At 30.4% G+C, this 21,265-nt stretch overlaps 1 protein-coding gene across 1 annotated transcript; it reads right to left on the bottom strand.

Annotated features, from left to right (window-relative positions):
• Positions 1-331: 331 nt before the first annotated feature.
• Positions 332-3,178, bottom strand: LOC109818178 (L-type lectin-domain containing receptor kinase S.4). The gene has a single exon (XM_020383582.3). It carries the CDS (start codon positions 2,772-2,774, stop codon positions 753-755), a length of 2,022 nt encoding a protein of 673 aa, XP_020239171.1. The 5' UTR covers positions 2,775-3,178; the 3' UTR covers positions 332-752.
• Positions 3,179-21,265: the final 18,087 nt, after the last annotated feature.

The following is a 21,265-nucleotide window of genomic DNA, read 5'->3' as shown; positions in this document are numbered from 1 at the left end:
AAGAAAAGGTAAGTTTAGAGTTCAGTAAAGGATGACAATAACAATAACAACAAATTGGAGGGACAAAATTCTCCTTTTAATTATTTTTCAGCATGAATGGAATACTTTAATCATTCGACAGTGTTTAGAGGCTGAAATGAAAGGTATAAGCAACTTACAAAGGATGAGATTACACCAAAACAAGATGAAATTTGTTGCTCTTATAAAATATTTGAAGTTTGTCTCAACTAAGAGGTTTGGATCCTTTGTTCAAGAGGAAAAACATGTCTTTGATATGCTCTAGCTGGGATCAGATAAGAAGACATTTCAAGTTCAATTACACAAAATTGGATAAAACTAAGAGCCCTTTGTTATGAGACATGCCAGAGCACATGGAATGAGAAAATGCATATACAAATAAGAGTTTATATACTAACAACCTAACCAATCTGTAACTAATTAACTAATAGTCTAATCAACCTCTAACTAACTCAACTGATATTTCTCTAATTCCCTTGAAAGCTAATTGTTTCATCAATTCTTGGACACAACAACGAAATAAAGAAGTTAGCAAGTGTACATAATGAAGGGGGATGTTATATGAATCCATAAAATGGATACCAATGGGGGACAGAATTATAATACAAACTTCCTGAATTGGGATTTAATTCATCATAACAAGAACTTTCTCTCTTCAATTATGAGACATCATGGGATGATAAAATAAACAAATGTCTTGAGTATATATAAGTACAACTCTAAAATGTAGACAATCACCTTGTATTAGCAAAATAAGGAAAACTAGCATCCGTGTCTCTATTTCTACCAAAGGAACTTGTGCTTATCTGATCAAAGGAAGGAGATTCAAGTGAGTGCAAGAATTCATCAAATCCCTCCTGGAAACCTACCTCTTCTGGCTTCCTCAACTCATCTGGCAAACCAGCTTCTCCATGCAAATACCTAACCACTTGTCTCATACTAGGCCTAGAAGCAGGTGCACCATTTGAACATAAAAGCCCCAATTTCAACACCATGAGAACCTCTCTTTCATTAAAATGACCATTCAGTTTAGGGTCCACCACATCAAGTATTCTCCCTTGTTTGTATTTTTTCCACACACAATCAACCAAAACCATATCTTCAGGCAATGCCTTTGGCTCAAGTGGTCTGAGACCACATGCCACCTCCAGCAAAAGTGCACCAAATGCAAAAACATCAGAGCTAGGTGTGGCCTTACCTGTCCTAGGCAATTCAGGTGCCAAATACCCCAAGGTCCCCACCACCCTTGTGGTACTAGGGTTAGCACCATGGTCATACAATCTTGCTAATCCAAAATCTCCTAGTCTTCCATTGAGTTCACCATCTAACAGCACATTGCTAGCCTTCACATCTCTATGTATGACAACCTGCTCATAGCCCTCATGCAGATACAAAAGGGCTGAAGCAACATCCTTTATGACCTTAAACCTTTGCTCCCAACTCAGGATTGTTTCTGGATCATCAAACAAGTACTTGTCTAAGCTCCCATTAGCCATGAAATCATACACAAGGAGGAGGTCACCGCGGCGGCGACACCACCCCAGCAACTGGACCAAATTCCGGTGGCGAAGCCGGCCGATGCTGGCTATTTCCGACACAAACTCCCTCAGGCCTTGGTTGGAGTCATGTGAAATTCTCTTGACAGCAACTAGGGTATTGGAGTTTGGCAATGTTCCTTTGTAGACACTCCCAAATCCACCTCGTCCAAGCAGCTCTTTGTCCTTGAAACCTTTAGTTGCTTTCTTGAGCTCTTGGTAGGAGTACCTATGTGGTCCAATCTCAAGCTCCCAAGCTTCTATAACATCAGCATTCTTGTATCTTCTGTACATGTAAATACCAAGTAAGATAACACACAATGCAAGAACAACACAAGAGACTGAAACCCCAACTATCAGAGATGTGTGTTTCTTCTTTGGCCCTGGAAGCTGTGGGAGACTATTGAGATCAAGGGGTGGAGCTGGTCCATTGATTTGGAAGCTCCAACCCAAGATGTAATGGGAGCTTGCAAGCAACCCTGTTGATGCAGAGAACCCAACATACATGGAATCCTTAAGGATTGGTGAAAGATCCACAGGGAAGGACAAGAGTGGCCTTTTGGGTTTAGTAGAAGATGGAGAAATTGTAACATGGATCACACTTTGGGAAGAATCATAATCAACCCAAGCTAGAATTGGTTTCCCACTCTTGAGAGTGAGATTTTGCTTGGTTGAATCACCATCCCCTGTGTAGTAACCTGCAGGTGCAGAATCATTGGAGGCCAAGCTATTGATGTCAATTCCAACATGGTTGTCATTGATGTCCCCAAACTCAAAATCTTGGGCTGTGTCAAACTCAACAGCAAAAAGGTGGTTGGAGAAGTTCCCTATGTCACTTGAGTTGAGAAGACCAAGATACTGGCTTGGAAGTGCTTTCAGATCCTTAGAAGTTGCAATAGTAAAAGCAAGGCCATGCCCTCCTAGCTTTGGATACTCAGGAACAATAACCAATGCAAAAGAGGAGGAAAAGGAGAAAGCTTTACCATCACTAGTGCTCTTGAACTGAAAAGCAGTCGGATAAAAAGCATGACCTATAACTTTACTTAAATCATTTGTGAGTTTCAGTACCCCATTGTGCTCTATTTCTGCTACTCCATTGAGGGTCATGTTGGTGCCTCCCACACCCTTGAATCCAGCATAGAAGATCTGGTTAGGCTGAGATGAAGCTGGGATCAGAAGGAACAGCAAGAAAAACAAGAGTTGGAGGAGCATGTTGAACATGGGACAAGATTTGGAAAATCAAGGACTTTGAATGAATGATTTAGCCTCGAGGGTTCAAAATATTAATTGCTATGAATAGAATGGAATGGGTTGTGACCTGTGAGGAAAGGGGTAGTAACATAACAAAATATCACATTTTGCTCATTTTTTTGAAAGAGTTGGTGAGGAATGTATTGATGAAATTGATGGGTGGCTAAGTAGGATTAGGAATGAAGCAAAGACAGGAACAAGTTGTTCACATGGGTCAGCACCCAGCAGTAAAGGGAAAGCTAAAGCTGTGGGTTTTGGCAGGTGAACTGCACCGCACGCTGAACTAAGTGGGGAATGTCAAAAGATTTCAATAATATTCTAAAAACATATGAATATGATGCATGAAAAGGAAGCAGACAAATCTTTATGATCATTCAGAAACTGATGGGAACCTACCTGTGATGTGTCTTGTGTCTTGTTTTAGTTTTGGATTTGATCCTTTTCAACCCCTTTTGGGTAGATTATGGTAGAAATTGATGACGGTAAAATTAAATCAGTTTGAAAACGTTGGATAATCAATTTGTATTTTCTTTTCTATGAAACATAGTCCAGAGCTGGATTTCTCAAGAAGCTCATAACTAAAGATTTCGTTAATTAAGTATTACATTGCAAGAATGGATTCAAAATTAACAATTAGAAATTAATTTATTTTTACATAAAGTAACTTTTATCTGTCAAATATTATTTTTACATTGTAAGAATAGATTCTCATATCTATAACATAAATATTATTATAAATAAAGATAACAGTGATATTGTTAAGATTCAAACAAGTCCCACATCGATAAAATATGACAAATAATAACAACTTATATAATACAAACATACTTCAATGATCGAGATGCTTTTTGGGTGATGACCAAAAACAAAACCGTGAAGGCTAAGACTCAAAGCGGATAATATCTTATCATTGTAGAGTATGTTTGTTTAATAACCTTATAAAAATATTTTATAAAATATCATCTCAGATAAATACCCGATCAGGTACAACATATTTAGATAACTACTAATTATACCACAGTGAATGTAGAACAGCGTGGTCTCTGAAAATTACTTCTTACTTTATTTCTTCTGTCATATATACATATATATACGTGGAAAGCTTCTAAACAAAATCTACGAGATATTCACCACGGAAAAACATGGATTTTATTGGTTGATCTATTAATTGATGATTGGACTAGTTTCTTTATTACTTTAACTATTATTCATTAATGTCTGTTATGGTTTCCAAACAAGAGTTGACCTAACATACTATCTAATTTCAAAGGTGAGACTTTTTTATTTAATATTTTTTATAAAAAATAAAAATATAATGAAAAAAATAATTATATTTATATATTTTTTTAAGACGAATCTTTTAAATGATTTTTTAAAAAATTAAAGTGAATTTTATTTATTAAACCTTAAAAAGAATTATATAAATATTAATATAATTTTTTTTATATAAATAATTTCAAACGAGGAATCGAGAATCTTGTTGATCTCACCTTTTATAAACAGATATATGTTCTTTTATCCAATCTAATGCTAATATAAAAGCAATATATATATATATATATATAATTTTTTTAAAAATTAATTTTATAAAGTTAAATTAAATTTAATCACATATTTTAAGATAATATTATAATTTATTTTATAATTATTATTAAATTTATCGGAACAACAATTATCTTACTATTATCATACTATATCTAAAAATATATGATCTCACAAATTTCGTACTTTTTTATTTTAGAACAACAAATTTTATACTTAAAATGTATATAAATAAAAATAATTTTTATTTTATAAGTTAATTTTGTTATGAACATATATTATTTAATGATTAAACTGTAAAAACAATTCTATTTGTTTTTAAATGTGAGACCCACGACTCTCCTTCTCGTTTTTCTTGCATTCTATTCTTTTCTTCCTCATTCATGAAACTCAAGTGTTGAACCCTTTCTCTTTCATTGATTTTCTTGAAGGTGCTAGTTATTAGTGGAGTAAGAAAAGCTACAAAGCTATTGTTGGAATCTTCCTCCCCAAACCATTTATGTTCTATATTCTCTTTCTTCCTCGTTTGGATTCGGCGTTCTTCCTTCCCAAGGTAAGGAAAGTTAGAAATTTACCATTGATTGTTGCTTGTAGCATGAAAGTGGTGTTGTTTGATGGGTTGGCTACATGCGAATTAATTTGTGTAGCATTTGAGTAGAAAGTGAGGTGTTGAGTGGAAAGGAGAAAATGTGGTGGTTTGGATCGGATTCTTGTTGCATGTGTGTTATGTGATGTTTTCTGAGTTGTATTTTAATGGTAGAGTTGTTTTCTTGCAATTGCATGTGCTGGGTCTCTTTGGATTATAGGTTTTTGATGGATTTGGGTGAAAAACAATGTGGGAAGCCATGAAAGTGTAGAAACTCTACACTCAGTGCTGGAGTGCTAAACCAGCACTGGAGTTGTGAGAGAAACCAATGCTACAACTCCAATTTGGGCGCTGCAGCCCCGGAAGGAATTGATTTGGCAGACACCTAGAGTTGCAGCTCCAAGTTAGGCATTGCAGCCCTGAGAGAAAACGAAGCTGGCAAAAAGTTAGAGTTGGAGCACTAAATTGAGCGCTACAGCGCCAAGGATAGATGACTAAATTTGATCTTGGAATCTTCATGAAAGTTGTAGCCTTGGATGTTATCTTTTCAATGACACTGAAATTATCTAAAAAAGAGGTCTAGGACTCTAATTATGACCTTTTTAATGAGCAAAGGTCAAACTATCAGGATTTAGGTTAGTTGGTACGGTTTTTACATTTTTTAACAAGGTAGATGATTGAATTAGGACTTGATATCTTCATTGAGAGTTGTAGGAAATCTTCTTATCTTTCATATGAGATAAAGATGAGCATTATAGGAGTAGTATAACTTCATATGTGCTATTTTAGGTGAAGGTTACCATTTTACAATAAGTGATTTGGTTAAGTTGAAAGTTGTTTTGGGTGCTTAAGTTCATTCATGTTGTTTATGTTGTGTAAGTTGGCATAATAGATGAGTTGTAAACATGATGGGTGAGTTGTATTATGTGTTGAATATGTTGTATGTTGTTGAAGTTGTTTACGAGTTGTGTGTTGATCAATTATATGTAGAAAAGATGATATTGTTGAAGCATGTTGAAATTAAGTTGTTAAAGTTGTTATATGTTGTGTGTTGACTATTTATATTTTGTAAAATATGATGAGATGATCTAGTTGAGAGTTGTGAAGTGGATGATGATAATGTTGTGAGTTGTGAGAAGCATGATGTGAAGTGTGTAGATGTGTTGAGATGATGCAAAAGTTATTAGTAGACTATGATGCTAAGTTGTTAGATGAAAGTTGTATGTTGTTATAAAGTTGTATGTTGTACTATGTGTTGAAAAGATGTTACTTTGTGATGGTTGAGTCGTAAGTTGTGAGTTGAGTTGTTGAGTTTACTGTGTTGTTTAAAATTGAAATGAGTTGATAGTTGAGATGATAAAATGATAACTTGTTGTACTATGATGATGAGTTGTTGATCCCTAGGACTAGGGGAAATATTTTCAAAGTTGCTCATCCCATTATGCAGATTGAGATAGTTGTGGTGTTCTAAGAGCCTAATTTGTTGAAAAACCCTCATTGGGAAGTTGTCCCTTGGAGTGAATGATGTGTTGTTCTCCTCTAGGACTTAATTGGTCCCGTGTGTAGACAATGTCGAGACACACATGTATAAAGCGACCATGGTATAGGGGCTAGGTCGAGTTATACCAATTACAAGTGGCCAATTTGAGTAAAGTACGAAGTTGGACACTTAGTTCCTAACCAAGTATCGGAGGATTGTAGTACTTGGAGGATAGTTAGTAGACTAATCACATAGGTGGCTTAGTTGAGCTAGCTAATGTCGTGGTAGGCCTAAACTCAACTGTCGTATCTTGACATAGTACTATATTTTCTTGTTTAAGTGACAGTCTGAGAAATCGTTATCGTATTGTGAATTTTTATCCAAATTTTTTGTTTACCTAGCAAGCCCAAAAAAGTTTTATGTTGTTGGTTCAATAGGACCTAGCCACTCAGACTGCTCACCCTGTCTTGTAGGAGATCTCCGAGTTGAAATGCGTGACGACGTATGTGTTGATGAGTTTGATATTTTGATGATATGAGTTGTATGTGTTGATGTGTTGTGAAAGAATTGTTGAGATGTGTGTTGTTTATGTGTTGTGTGTTGTATGTTGAACTAGTTAATGATGATAGTGATGTTAAATTGCTAGTGTTATAAGTTGTTTTCCTATATATGTGTTGTTTATTTTTACTAGTTTACCTTACATGTTTCCACGTGGTTTAGACTATGATGATCATACAATATATGAAAGTAGGACAAAAATAGGCTGAAAGATAACTATTAGAGACTATAAGAGGTGCCTAGAGTGGATGTTTCTTTTGTAGGTTACCTTATAGTAACATATTTTGTTATATATAATTAGATATTTTTAATTGCTTACTTAGCAACTTATGTTATAAATATTATTATTATACTATTTTAGTATATATTTTAATAATATATTGTATTATTCTGCAGTGTGACAGTTATGACAAATCGTTACGTTAAACGTGAAATAAATATCTTTCTTTTACTTGGACAAGAAAGATAAATCAATGTACGTATAAGCTGATTTAAAAATTACCATTTATTAATCATTTTAAAAAAATATTACATATAAAACGTGTCTACTAATTTCAACGATTGTCACGAGTGTCTACTAATTTCAACGATTGTCACGACTCACGAGGTATAAATAGAGCATTACGATACACTAAAATATATAATAATAATACAAAAGAAAATGTTAGGGACAACAGACAGAAGTTAACGATTAGCGATTTGTCATTTAGTTATTTTAATTAGTTAAATTAAAAATTAACTTATTATATTTCGTGTTACTTTTTTATTAGTTTCTCATATATATACAAATATTTTTTAATCTTTATAAGAATTTTTTTTATGAAATAGCTTTTACAATTTATCTTCCACTTCGACTGTTTTTATTTTATTTTTTTACGCAAAATATTCTTACAACGAATGCAGTTGGACCAAACTCGTGAATATTTTAAAAATTTGAGAACAAAAATTGTAGAATTAAAAATTAAGAAATCAAAATTGTTGATATTAATTATTTTTTAACTTTCTAATTATTTGCATTGTCAAGGAAAGTGATTACAAATTTTATTGGCTTTGGTGTTAATCTAGTTCTTTAGAGAATTCACATCTGTTTTTAAATTTATGATTAGGTCTTGTATATATCATTTATTATTATTATTTTTTAATTTATGTTTAAATTTCTTGTTCCGACTGTTGTGGTATTAAGGTCACCGCATCTGAGATATTATTCACTTTAACGTTTATGAGTTATGATAATTTTGTCCTTGAAAATGTGTCTTAATGGGTTAAGAAAGAAAGATGTTTATAAACTATTTTTAGTTTCGATTCCTAAGTGAAGTGATACTTTTTTAGGCATATCGGAACTCTTCCATTCTTCACTTCTCAATAAATTGAACTATTAATTCTTCAAATAGTGTTTTTGAAAGCTTAGAGAAGCTTGATGTGTTAAGTCAAACGAAGAAATTCCTAACAAGGTTTTGAACATGACAAATATAATACATATTATTATTTCTAACATGTGAGTTAGTGTTTCATATAAATATAAGAACAGAAAAAACTGAAAAATGAAGTACGTGTTATTACACATACTATGGTCAAACCAAACAAAGCTTGGTTGAGCTGAACAAAGCATCAGACAATGGTTGATCAAGCATCAAGACTAAGCCTAATCAAAAGCCAGACGAAAATACAACAAATACAAGACAAGGCTTACTACCAGTCGAAGTCTTTAAATATCAGATGAAAGGCCAAAACAAGTATCAAACAAGGCTAAATCAAGAACAAGACAAAAGTTGTTTAAACACCGGATGAAGTCCGTACAGACATCAGATGAAGCTTAATGGTCAACCAGACGAAGGTCAACAAAGTATCAAACGATGGATAACACAAGACGAAGAAACGTTTCAGACGGAATTAAAGTATTCCATCTTCACAATTGACTAGACGAAAGGAAAAGTGAAAGTCTACTTCTCAAACAGAGACTCAAATTTGAGACGCATTACTAGATGCAGACGAAGAATATTGAAAAGTGTTTGAAATCCACTATTCATAATAAGAGATATCAAATATCATCTACACTCTTAGAAGAGCACACGAAGTCATCAAATTTGTGAGAAGAAAGATGAAAAATAGACAACTGCGTATCCACAAGTCAAAGCATGCGTGTGTCAGAGAAAGTACACATACTTTTCAGAAAAAGACAATGCCTCTACAGCTACACTGCTGGAGAGAGAACAAAAATACCTAGGTTATGATTGAAGTCAGAAATAGAAGTGAACGAACTACACAAAAGACTTCACGTAACATAGATTCAGTAAGCAAACATTAAATGCAAGATTAAATGCATTAAATGAAAGATCTATATGGCCATGAACAAACTACTATTTGCGCCAACGGGAAGCTCCGCTTCAACGAACACTTTCAAATTTAAACAACGGGCAGACTTATAACGAGGCTATAAATATCAAGACCTAAACAAGAGAAGCAAGGAGAAGAGAAGCAACGAGCAATAAGCAAAAGCGAACGTAAAAGCAAACTTACACTCTTCCTGTACAGTCTTGTATATTTGTGTAAATCTAAGATAGTTTATCTTAGCGAATGTTGAAACTATCCTATCCTCTCTGTGAGAGTAATACACACACTCAAAACACATATCTTTGTAAAACTAAGGTTGCATACCTTAGGGAGTGAAGAAACCATCCTATCCTCTCTGTGAGAGTTATACACACACTCAAAACATCTATCTGCTGTAAAGCCTGAAGAGGCTAGTTAAAAGAATACTTGGAGAACTAGAAGTGGTTTAAGAATACTAGCGCTGACGAGTGAAGTTGGCGAACCAGGAATGTTTGATAATACTTGGGGAACCAGAAGTGATTTAAGAATACTAGTGTTGATGAGTGAAGTTGGCGAACCAGAAGTGGTTGATAATACTTGTAATTCGTTGTGATTAGTGGAACCCTTTGGTTGAAGGAGACTGGACGTAGCTCAGGTCGAGTGAACCAGTATAAAACTCTTTGCACTTATTATCTATTTCTCAGACGCAATTTTGTTTAGCTGATATATCATACTGAAAATTTCGTCCACTACTTATTTTTTTCTGCAACTATCTTCAGACAGAAAATACACTTGCGTAACTTATTATTTTAAGAAACATTTTTTTGAGAAAACGATAAACTCTCAGACGCAAAATCTTTTGTTAAGCCAACCTTGCACAGTTTTTAAGTGTTTAAAATAATATTTTTATTAGACGAAAAATGATCTCTTTGCGAAAACGATTTTAAAATTCCTTCGTTCACACACACATCAACCCTCTTTTGTGTGTTTTTCCGCTAACTTCATGATGTTAAAAAAAATATTGATAAGGTGCTATATAATCTTAGGGTAATAAGATTTTATAAGTGTTAAAAGTAATTTAGACAATACTTATTTACAACTAATTAAGGTTGCTCACTAGAATATTTGAATAATATTATTAAACATAACTTAAGACTTTAAGTTAAGTGAAAGTATAAAAATATTTATATTTATATTTGTTTATTTTTTTTAATTTTTATAGTTTTATTTACTTTATCTTTTAGTCTCTATAATTTAAAATAATTTTAATAGTTATTATATACATTGTTTTCAATTCTTTTTAATCCTTATAGTTTAAAATAAATCATTTTAGTCCCTATACTTGCAATTTTTTAAATTTTTTAGTCATTATTAATCTTTTTTAACATTATCTCTTTCGTGTTGACATGATAGAGGTATTAATTCAACTTTGTGACTTTGATGTTGAATTTATCTTATTAGAATTACTCTGAATTAATTCTCTTAATGTGACACCGTTCTATCCCGAATAAATAAATAAATAATATAACAATTATATAAGATAAAAATAAATAATAAAGCTCTTCTCATCAATATTTTGTAAAAGGGTTCAAAATGCTTTATCTATAACTTTATTAACAAATGAAAATATAGAGATTAATGTATAAAACAAAGTAAGAAACAACCGCCTAATTTAATAAAGTTCCAACAAAAAAATAATGAAATAGAAACTTAACAAATGTAAATAACTATTAATACTAAAACTTTGCCTAGATGTCATACTATTAGAGAAAAATATCTCTTTATGTCTCTCTTTCATTAAAAACATTTTCTTGTATCTGTTATAGTCTTGCAAGTAACGTTCAACCCCAATACAAACATAGAGAATTATAATACATCTCATCCATGCACAATATATGTAAGACATAAAGGTAGACACACACATCTATATATAACATCAATAATGTCTCACACACACATAAGTATCCTTCCATACATCTATAATAACCATCCTTATACATTTATTCCTCATTCATGACCAACAATTCACACAATATATATCAATAAAAAATTAATACTCGTGCAATCAATGATTCTAACTCTACATGCATGTGATACCAATCTCTTTATTATCATCGATAATACAGAATAACCTAAAAGTCATGGAATGGTACCATCCCATCAAATAGTATAGGGATCATCCATCAATAGTGATCCCCTCAAACCACCTCAACTAGGGGATGCCTATCAAGTTCCTATCGAAGTGTTACAATTGGCCATGGTAGTCTCCCATTCCTGTTAGAGGTTTCCCCACCATAATACCTCTGAGCCATAGGCAGATGACTTATGACTTATGATATCTCACCTATATAGACTTACACTATCTCGCAAACAAAGTATGAATGTATGAACTCAATAATCACATCACGTCAAAACAATATGCAATAACTCATTTTCTCATTTGTTAGTCTGCGACACTCGACTTATCCATTTGATCTCATCACAATGTTCATTACACCTCAACATTACATATTATTATCATTCATTTCATACATCATATTATCATTATATATCATCACACAACATAACATTATACATATTATTACTCATACTTCATTCATCACGTATTATAGCATTATAACATCATTCATCAATGTTTCAAACATTGTACACATCATTTTCAAGTTAAAGAAACATATGTTTCGTATCACAAGTACATACTCTCAAGATTAAATACTTAAGTTTCTATGGCATCGTGTGGTCTAAATGAGTTATCTAGAGATATATCTATGCTATCAAGTTGATCTTAATTTTATTAGAAAGCTAAGATTATTACTTAAAACTTCTATGTTGACCAAAAGAGTTGATTTTACCATCTACTATTTTTAAAAATTACAAATTTGTAGCATTTCAATCTAATTCTAATAGTTTGACCTTTACTCATTAATTTAATCATAACTTGATTTATAGACCTCCTTTTTTGGTGATTCTAGTACCATTGAAAACCCTAACATTGAAGGCTACAACTCTTATGAAGACATAAAAAACTAATTCAAATTTTAAAAGGATGCATGGGCATGCACAAAATAAGCACGATTATGCTTCAATGAAATTAAGCATGCACGAGTGTGCTTTATTAAGCACGATCGTGGTTTCCTCATTTTTGGCCATGCAAGGACGTGCGTCCTTAAGCATAACTTTGGTACCTTCTACACATGCCTTCATAGGCGTGCTTCCTTCAAGGATGACCATGCTTATCATTTTAGAGTCACAAAATCACATCAAGCTCGATTGATTCACACACATTTCTCTCCCTCTTTTTCTCTATTTTGAATCAAATCATAAAATTATCCAATATTTGCATAATCATTCCAAAATTAAACATCATACTTCAATGATATCAATACATCATAAATTGATCAAAGTTCATTCAATTAAACTCAAAACCCCCAAATTTATACATGTAATACTTAAACCTTTGGAATCCATAAACTCATCACCAAACAAATTCAATGAAAGTAAATTCATGGTTTGTAAAATAAAGTATCAACATATTCTCAATTTAATTCATATGCATCAATACTAATGAACAAACAAACAACCTAAGAGGCTTAGGAATTGCTTCTATCTCCTTATCTTGTGATAATCTCATCCCTTACTAGGAGTGACGATTCTGCTATACAACACACTTCCTGCAACTTCGATTGTTAATCTGTGCCTTTTTGGTGATCTCCTCTAAGTTTCCTCCTACAAGTGCTATAGGTTTTTCAGAAAGTACGTAATTAATGACCTAATTTCCTCTCTATTTTTTCTTTTGAATCAATCTCTAGGTTAGACCCAAAGTTCAACCCAAAATTCTCTTTTACATGTCTCTATTTTATTTTATTAATAAATATTTCTCTTATAATGTTCCAATCATTCTAATTTATTTAATATTTATTATTAAAAATGGGATGTTACACCGGACACTTCGCATTTCTTTTGTACCATTACTTGTAACGCTTATTGTTAAGACATGTTTTTACTTTCACAAAATTGAAGATATTTATCATGCCAAAACAAAATAGACAAGTTACAACAAAATTAATGATAGAAATTAAAATAATTAGAAAAATTTAAGTATAAAAACTATAAAAAAAAATATTTATTTTAAATTATAAAAACTAAAAAAAATAAGAAAAGATAAATATAAGAATGAAAGAATCTACTTCAAACTATAGAGACTAATAAAGATAATATAAGTAAAATAATAAGACCTAAAGAAATATTTTAACTTTTTTTTTTTTTTTTTTTATCCTTTCCTCATGTTTGTTGGAGGAAACACCTTTAAACTGTTAACTATCAACATTTGTGAACAAGATTTCAAATATCAGATGCACACAATTCAACCTACCATTCTTGTGTATTTTCAGTTACTTTAATCGACAACTATATCTCCTTGATGAAAGTCGAAATGAACTCACTAGAAATCGTTGGAGTGATGAGGATAAGCAAAGGTGTCTCCTAAACTGAAAAGCTCGTAAAGCTATTATTATTAGTGCATTATTTGAAGGAATCACGACCATCACAAATCAATGACACCTGTGATTCTTGCACCAACCAAGCAAAGAAAAATGGATCGTGACGAATCTTAGAGCCAAGTTGAAGTTTCTTACGTGAGCGTCCCGACAGTGAGTGACAAATCTCTTATCATATTTTATCTTTTCGTACCTGTTTAGGTTTTTTTTTTATTTATTTATTTTTAGTTTAAATAGGAGTAGAACATCTGTAGAGGTATCTTTGTGCTTTTGGAGGCACATTATATATTTCAGCTGCATTTTCTTGTTAGAGATCTACCATAACTATATTTGAGTAGACTTTTTTTTTTTTAATAAAAATAATTATTATAAATTTTAGCTTATAAATTAAGCATTTATTTTGTGTATTATATATATAAGTTAAAATATTAATTATCTCTATATAAATAAAATAATTATTTTGAAAGGAAGTATTTTTAAAGATTATTTTTCAATCAAAATGTTCTTAGAGAGTTTTATTTAAGGAGAGTTATTTTTAGGAATTTTTTTAATTTCTTTCAAGTTATCATTTGCATTTTTATTTATTTTAAAAATAATTTATCAATAATTAAAAATCATATTATAATATAAATTATGTATCATAAATATATAATATAATTTATACGTCAAAATATTTATTTATTGCAAATTTTAATTATAAAAAATTATATTTTCAAAAGTATATATTTTATATTAAATTTCAGTTATATAAAATAAATAAGTATGTTGTGCATTATACAAACTAAATATTAGTTATAATATCAACAATTAGTTCTCTTTAAAAAAAAGCCTCAAATCCGAATTTTGTAGATCAAAAAAATACTGTTGAGAGAAGATACTACTCATATAAATAATATACTTATAAATAAATATTAACAAAGAAAATAAAATTTAATTAAGTATCATTATCATATTAATAATAAATTTTTAAAGAGACATGAAAATAAAAATATTTTCAATATAAAATTATCGCATAAAATTAAATCAATAATAAATAATATTTTAATTTTAGTGTTTTGAGTGGTTGATTTATGAGTGAAGTTACTTAGTATGGAAATTTTTCTTTAAAATCTCTACAAATATTGTTATTATTATTTAATAATCACGTAATCATCATAAAAATAAATAAAATTAGGAAAATTAACGAAAACCACCCCCAAGGTTCTTACTTCTTAGTACATAACTCATGTATTATAATTCGTACCAAACATAGTTTCCCTTTATGTATTAGCCTAATTAAAAGTAGTATCTTCGTTTAAAGTTAATGTTAGAATTTAAGTGTGAAAATAATGTCACATCAATTATATCTGAATATGGTAAATATTATATAAATGTGAAAGATTCACATATTTAAGGTCTTAAAAGATATTAGATATGTGAAATATTTGAAATGTAATGTTAAATTTATTTGCGTAGTACTTATTTAGTATTCATTAATGAAATGTTTCCAATGTTTAACTCTTAACCCAAAAGTTAATAATCAAAATAAATCGATAAAGTCATCCATTAAATAATGATTTCGAGATTAAACCTCTCATGTTGCAAATATAATTCGGTCAAGGTAATATTATATTTTATCTGGTTTAACCATAAAAAACGACTCCATGTTATACTTTTGCATATTAGTTTGTTTCTCATAATAATTAAGAAATTTCCCATGCATGTGGTGGGAGGACTAGATGGATGAATGGAATCCATGTAATAATATAATTCTTGACATTGGGAGTGGGTGGTTGTTGCAAGGGATAATGATCCACATCTCTCTCAAGTCATAGCTTTAATTTGAATAAATAACGTCTCAACTTACTAGGACTATACCCCATTTGCGTACTTTAAATGTTAGAAATGTTTCTACGAATGCGACTTGACCTCGACTTTATGTTCTCTGCCCACACAATATTGGAACTTTAATCCAAAAATAATCCATTCTTGGTTCACTTAAGCCACTCAAAAGTCTTCAATTACGAGAAATTATAAGGTAGTTAAAGGTTATAAAGTATTTATATTTCTAACTAATCATTATATAATATATATTTAAATTTTAAATCTTATGATAAAATTTTAATATCACTTAATTTCATGTCATATAAAAACTAGTTAAATATTATGTGATTCATGACCACCTAATAATTTCTCGTTAATTATACATCCACGAGTCATTATAAAGAAATGATCATATAGTGATACATACTCTATAGTGACACTATTACTTGTCATTAAAATTTACCTTTACCAATACTATATATATATATATATATGTTGATATGTTGTTAAAAAATGTAAGTTTAATTTATAGTGACACACAAAATATATTGTTGAATTTCACTCAAAATTAACAATGAACATATGTCAAATAAATTTATATTATATATATAATGACACTTTTTAGGTGTCACTGTATGTAACATTTCAATTTTAAAAAATAATGTAGGAATGCATACTATCATTCACACTTATGACCTGTTTGGAGTAAAAAGGATGAAAATAGGAAGTGGAAAAATAAGATAAATGGTGATAAATGAGAAATAAAATGAATTTCAATAATGTTTGGTTTGAAAAGAAAATAAGAAAGAAATAAAAAAGAGTAAAGTAAATAAAAATATTATTTAACAAAAATTAATCAATGGTAGGAATCTCAATGGAAGAAATTAAATCCTTCTTATTAGAACTTCAAGTTAACCAAACAAATAATGAAATCTTCATCTATTAAACAATGTATGCCAAGGTACGACTTTAAAAGTTAAAAAAAAAAAATGAATGATTGCAAGTCAATGAATACTCTTATGCATCTATCAATAATAATGGATTTGGACAATGCTAATAAAAAATAAAGTAGACAAAATAAAATATAGATGTATGATTGGATCATTGTTATATTTCATAGTGTCAAACCTATATCATGATTAATATTTGATTTTTGTTAGTAAATTTTATGTTCACATGTAATTTCATAGTATTCATATCATACAAGAAAATTACACTCTAAGGATCTTAGATAACATGTTTCTCACTATTAGCATACTCTGTAATTTTTATGAGAAAGTTTAAAAGACATACTTGAATTCATTATACAATTTAGAATTTCTAATAAGTTGTTCTCTCATCTCTTACTTTCTTTATTTGATCTATATAATGATGTTGAAACCTCTTTAATTGATTCTTCATAATTTTCTAATTTTTCACAATTTCCTCCATGAAAATAAGTTTTCTAAAGATATGTAAAAAACAAAAGAAGTCTTGAGAGAGAAAAAGAGGTTATGCTTTTATAAATAATGAACTTTAACTTCCAAAACCTCCTATTTTGAATTCTTTTTCTTTAATACCAAAATTATCCTTAAGGAAATTAAAAGGAAGGGAATTGATTTTAATAACTTAAAAATAATTCTCAAATGACTCTTAATATATTTTATGTTTAACAACCATCACATTAGGTATCTTTTTATTAAAGTCATTCTCTTACATGAGTCATTATTAGATTAAATAATCTAACATTCTCCCACTTGGCTCATGTGATGACTTGAAGATTCAACATTAAATTATAAGAGTGCACCATACATTAAAATTACAAGTCATCATCCTTAATTAAATTAAAATGATTGAATCATGGCAATTGCAAGTTATATTAACAACTTGGCTCCTTCCTATCACAAATCATTCAATTCAACTTAATTTTAATTAATATTGTAACATGTGTATTTATTGTCCTTTTTAAGACACATTTTATCATCTCACTAAAACAATAATATATACCATTTAAAGTAAATGACAAGATAAACAGAAACAACTATAATTGAATTCACAAGCATCATACAATACGAGCATTATAACTATGATGTACATATACACATCACACTACATCATTAACAAGGACTTATCCATCACACTCATCCTTTCAACATGGCTAATGAATATCTTGGGTGGTAAACCTTTAGTCAATGAATCTGCTATCATTAATTTTGTACTAATATGCTCAATGGAAACTTTATATTTTTGCACTTCTTATTTAACTAAAAAAATCTTTAAATCCATGTGTTTTGCTTCTTTAGAGTATTTTTCATTCTTAGAGAAGAAGACACTTGTAGAGTTATCATAATAAATCCTTAGTGGTCTAGCTATACTATCAATAATACCAAATCCTAAAGTAAAGTTTCACAACCATAATGCTTGAATTGTGGCCTCAAAACATGTCACAAACTCACCCTCCATTATAGAAGTGACAATCACAGTTTATTTTGCACTTTTCCATGACTTCACTTCTCTAGCCAAAAGAAAGACGTACCTAAATATAGACTTTCTTAGGTTCACACATCTAGCATAGTCTGAATCCGAATAGCCAATCACTTCAAGATGATATGACTCTTATATGTGAGTATGTAATCCTTTGTGCCTTGTAAATGCCTAATAACTTTCTTTCTAGCTTTCTAGTGATCTATTCCAAGATTACTTTGATAACTGCCAAACATTCCTACGATAAAGCTAATACTTGACCATGTACATCTTTGGACACACATCAAGCTCCCAACAACTAATGCATAAGGGATAGACTCCATTAATTTATACATTATCTTCTGAATCCGAATAGCCAATCACTTCAAGATGATATGACTCTTATATGTGAGTATGTAATCCTTTGTGCCTTGTAAATGCCTAATAACTTTCTTTCTAGCTTTCTAGTGATCTATTCCAAGATTACTTTGATAACTGCCAAACATTCCTACGATAAAGCTAATACTCGACCATGTACATCTTTGGACACACATCAAGCTCCCAACAACTAATGCATAAGGGATAGACTCCATTAATTTATACATTATCTTCTATTTTTTTTTTATAATAAAGTTAGGGACAAAGTTTTGTGAAGCCTTTTACAAAGTGCCAAAGAGAATAAATTTATTATTATTTTTATGAGATTCTTGTTATTAAATTATTTATTTTTGTTATTATATTATTTAGAGTAGAAGTTTGCCACATTTATTGGTATTAGAGTAGGTCAGTTCATCCTGTTAGTGTGTTATGTGTTTTCCATATTTTTGTGTGTAATCTAAACTTGTATGTTTTATGTTGAGTGTTTTTGTGTACTTTTCTGTTAATTAAAAAAGTTGTGGTGGGGAGGAACAATCACACTTTTGATATTGTCTTAATTGGCTTTGAAATTTCTTTTAGGAGTTTTGTAGTTGACTTATGTTGTTTGCCTTGTAGTCACCTAAATGTATTTTTGGTATAGACTGTTTATCTTTCAACCATGTCCTATTGAACTCTTCAAATAAAACCATCGTTGTTTGTCATCCTATCGAGGGTAAGAGCAAGGACTTTTTGAATGACAATTAGATTTAGCTCTTTTTTAAAGAGGATGCTCAAGTATACATGATGTTAGCCTCCTTGAAATTAGAAAATGAAAAAATAGTGAGTAAGATACCCATAGTTAGAGGATATCCCAAACATTGTCTTTAGAACCTACTACGGTTACTATGAGTACTTAGTTATAACTTTTGGTGTAACTAACGCACTTTCAACATTCATGGACTGCATGAATAGGATCTGTCACCTTATTGAGATAGATTTGTGGTTGTCTTTATAGACGATATCTTGGTATACTCTAGGAAGAGGGAGGAACACGAGGAACATTTAAGGATAGTGTTACAAACCCTTAAGAATAGTTAGCTATATGCTAAGTTGTCTAAGTGTGAGTTTTGGCTTGAGGTGGTTAGTTTCTTAGGATATATCATATCAAGTGGGGGTATAATAGTAAATCCTTCCAAGGTAAAAGTAATTCTTAAGTGAAAAGCCCCAAGCTTTGTAAGTGAGATTAGGAGATTTCTGGGTTTAGAGTTTAGGATATTACACATCCATGAGTTTTGGTAAATGGTGTAGGTAGGAATACTATCATTCACAACATGTTTGGAATAAAAAGAGTGGATGATAATATGAAGTGAAAAATAAGATATACGATAATAAATGAGGAATAAAATGAATTTCAATGATGTTTGATTTGGAAAGAAATAAGAAAGAGTAAAGTAAATAAAAAATATTATTTAATAAAAAATAATCAATCATAGGAATTTTAAATGAATATGACGAAAGAGATCAAGTCCTTCTTAGCACTTCAAGTTAACCAAATAAATGATGAAATCCACATCCATCAAACAATGTACGCAAATGAATGATTTCAAAAATTCAAAATGAATGGTTGCAAGCCAATGAACACTCTTATGCATCCATCAATAGTACTAGGATTGGACAATGCTGATAAGAAAAAAAAAAGTAGACCAGATACAATATAAATATGATTGGATCATATTTGTATTTCACAATGTTAAACACAAATTAAGTTTAGTGTTTGACTTTATGCACATTTTCAATCTGATAAAAAAATATGTTACTTAACTATATTGTTAAGAGAATCTTTATGTATCTTAAAAGTCCTACTAATTTAGATTTAATATTTAAAAAATCTAAAAAATACAAATTAGGTTGCTACTATAAATTAACGTTGATTATGCTATAGATAAAATTGAAAGGAAGAGTACTTATAGATGTTGTCACTTCATTAAAGTTAGGCTAATACCATGGACCAACAAAAAAATAAGGCACTATACATATTTGTAGTCGAAGGAAGATACATATTTGGTTTAGGATGCTGTTATCTCCTCCCATGAATATACTGTTTTAGAAAAAATTAGGCTATAAACCTATTTTAGTCATTTATAATAATTGTTTGTTTCAATTTAGTCCCACTTTTATTTTTGGTCTCAATTTGGTCCCTAATAAATTAATTAGTTGCAATATTGGACTTCCGTTCAAATTATTTAGATGGAGTTAACTGTTGGCCACGTGGATACTACGTGGATGCCACGTGGCTTCCATGTGGATGTCAAATTTTTGTCATGCATCTGGAACCAGAACGGCCCGTTCTGGTTTCACTCTTCGTGTGTTAATTTTGCATTCGGAACGACCCGTTCCGGATGCAAAAATAACGTAGAAAAAGTGAAACCAGAACGGGCCGTTCCAGTTTCAGAACGACCCGTTCTGACTCCAAAATGTCCACATTTAACAATTATATCCATAAATTTTTAATCGTGATGACCGTACTTATTCATATATTTGTAATATTAAAAATTTTATATTTCATTTTTTTAAGTATAAATATATGTTATAGTTATTTTTTACAAGTTTTTATATCTACAATTATGATTAAAGATGAAAATAAACTAGGTCAGATTATGTTATTTATAATTTAACAGATTTAAACCTAATTTTTGTTAAAAGTACATGTTATAAATATTATATATTTATCTGTCATAGACATTTTTTAAAATGTTTAGTTACATAACAATCTTAAAAACTTACTTAATAATAATTTAACACTAATAAAAATATATAAATAAATATGTTAAATATTATAAAAATTAAGTTTAATTTATTTATCATATAAATATGTTTTTAATATGTG

This window comes from Cajanus cajan, chromosome 3 (assembly GCF_000230855.2).
Source record: "Cajanus cajan strain Asha chromosome 3, NIPB_CcT2T_4, whole genome shotgun sequence".
Taxonomy (NCBI): Eukaryota; Viridiplantae; Streptophyta; class Magnoliopsida; order Fabales; family Fabaceae; genus Cajanus; species Cajanus cajan.
This window is presented reverse-complemented; position numbering and strand designations above follow the sequence as displayed.

Bases quoted from the DNA above. Each gene is read 5' to 3' on its own strand.
- LOC109818178 (XM_020383582.3), bottom strand. From the start codon at position 2,774: ATGTTCAACATGCTCCTCCAACTCTTGTTTTTCTTGCTGTTCCTTCTG.